Source organism: Trypanosoma theileri (assembly GCF_002087225.1).
Source record: "Trypanosoma theileri isolate Edinburgh chromosome Unknown TM35_Tth_1_V1, whole genome shotgun sequence".
Classification (NCBI taxonomy): domain Eukaryota; phylum Euglenozoa; class Kinetoplastea; order Trypanosomatida; family Trypanosomatidae; genus Trypanosoma; species Trypanosoma theileri.
This window is the reverse complement of record NW_021639843.1, coordinates 1014464-1014876: the sequence shown is the minus strand read 5'-3', so window position 1 is coordinate 1014876 and position 413 is coordinate 1014464. Positions and strand designations below refer to the sequence as shown.

General features: G+C 44.3%; 1 protein-coding gene across 1 annotated transcript; it reads left to right on the top strand.

Moving 5' to 3' along the window:
• Positions 1-27: 27 nt before the first annotated feature.
• On the top strand, positions 28-411 carry TM35_000014820 (alpha-1,2-mannosyltransferase; the record flags this gene model as incomplete). Its single annotated transcript, XM_029021163.1, has 1 exon — positions 28-411. A coding segment is annotated over one exon (384 nt), but the record flags the coding sequence as incomplete, so codon positions are not given.
• Positions 412-413: the final 2 nt, after the last annotated feature.

Here is a 413-nt window from a genome sequence, read left to right as displayed (position 1 = left end):
CGCTATCACAAGCGTGGGTATCGCATTATGTGTCGATTTTGGGCTGGATTGGTATGGCAGCTGCCTTCGCTAGACTCCTATGAGTATTACTGGCGGCTTGATACGGATTCGTTTCTTACTCAAGCTGTTCCTTGTGATGTATTTCGGCTGATGCAGGTAAATCAGTGTGTCTATGGATATCGGAGTATACGCTTGGATGATGCTGAAGTTGTGAAGGATCTCTGGCCTACGTTTAAGAAATGGGCCAAAACAGCCCTCTCTACTAGTGAGCTTGAGAGCGTGTCACGCTTTGCTCTTCAAGACAAAAGAAAATACAGAGGCATTATGTACTACAACAATTTTGAATTGGGCACGATGGCGTTAAAACGACACCCGTTGTACACATCGATGTTTCATTTTTTGGATGAGAATGA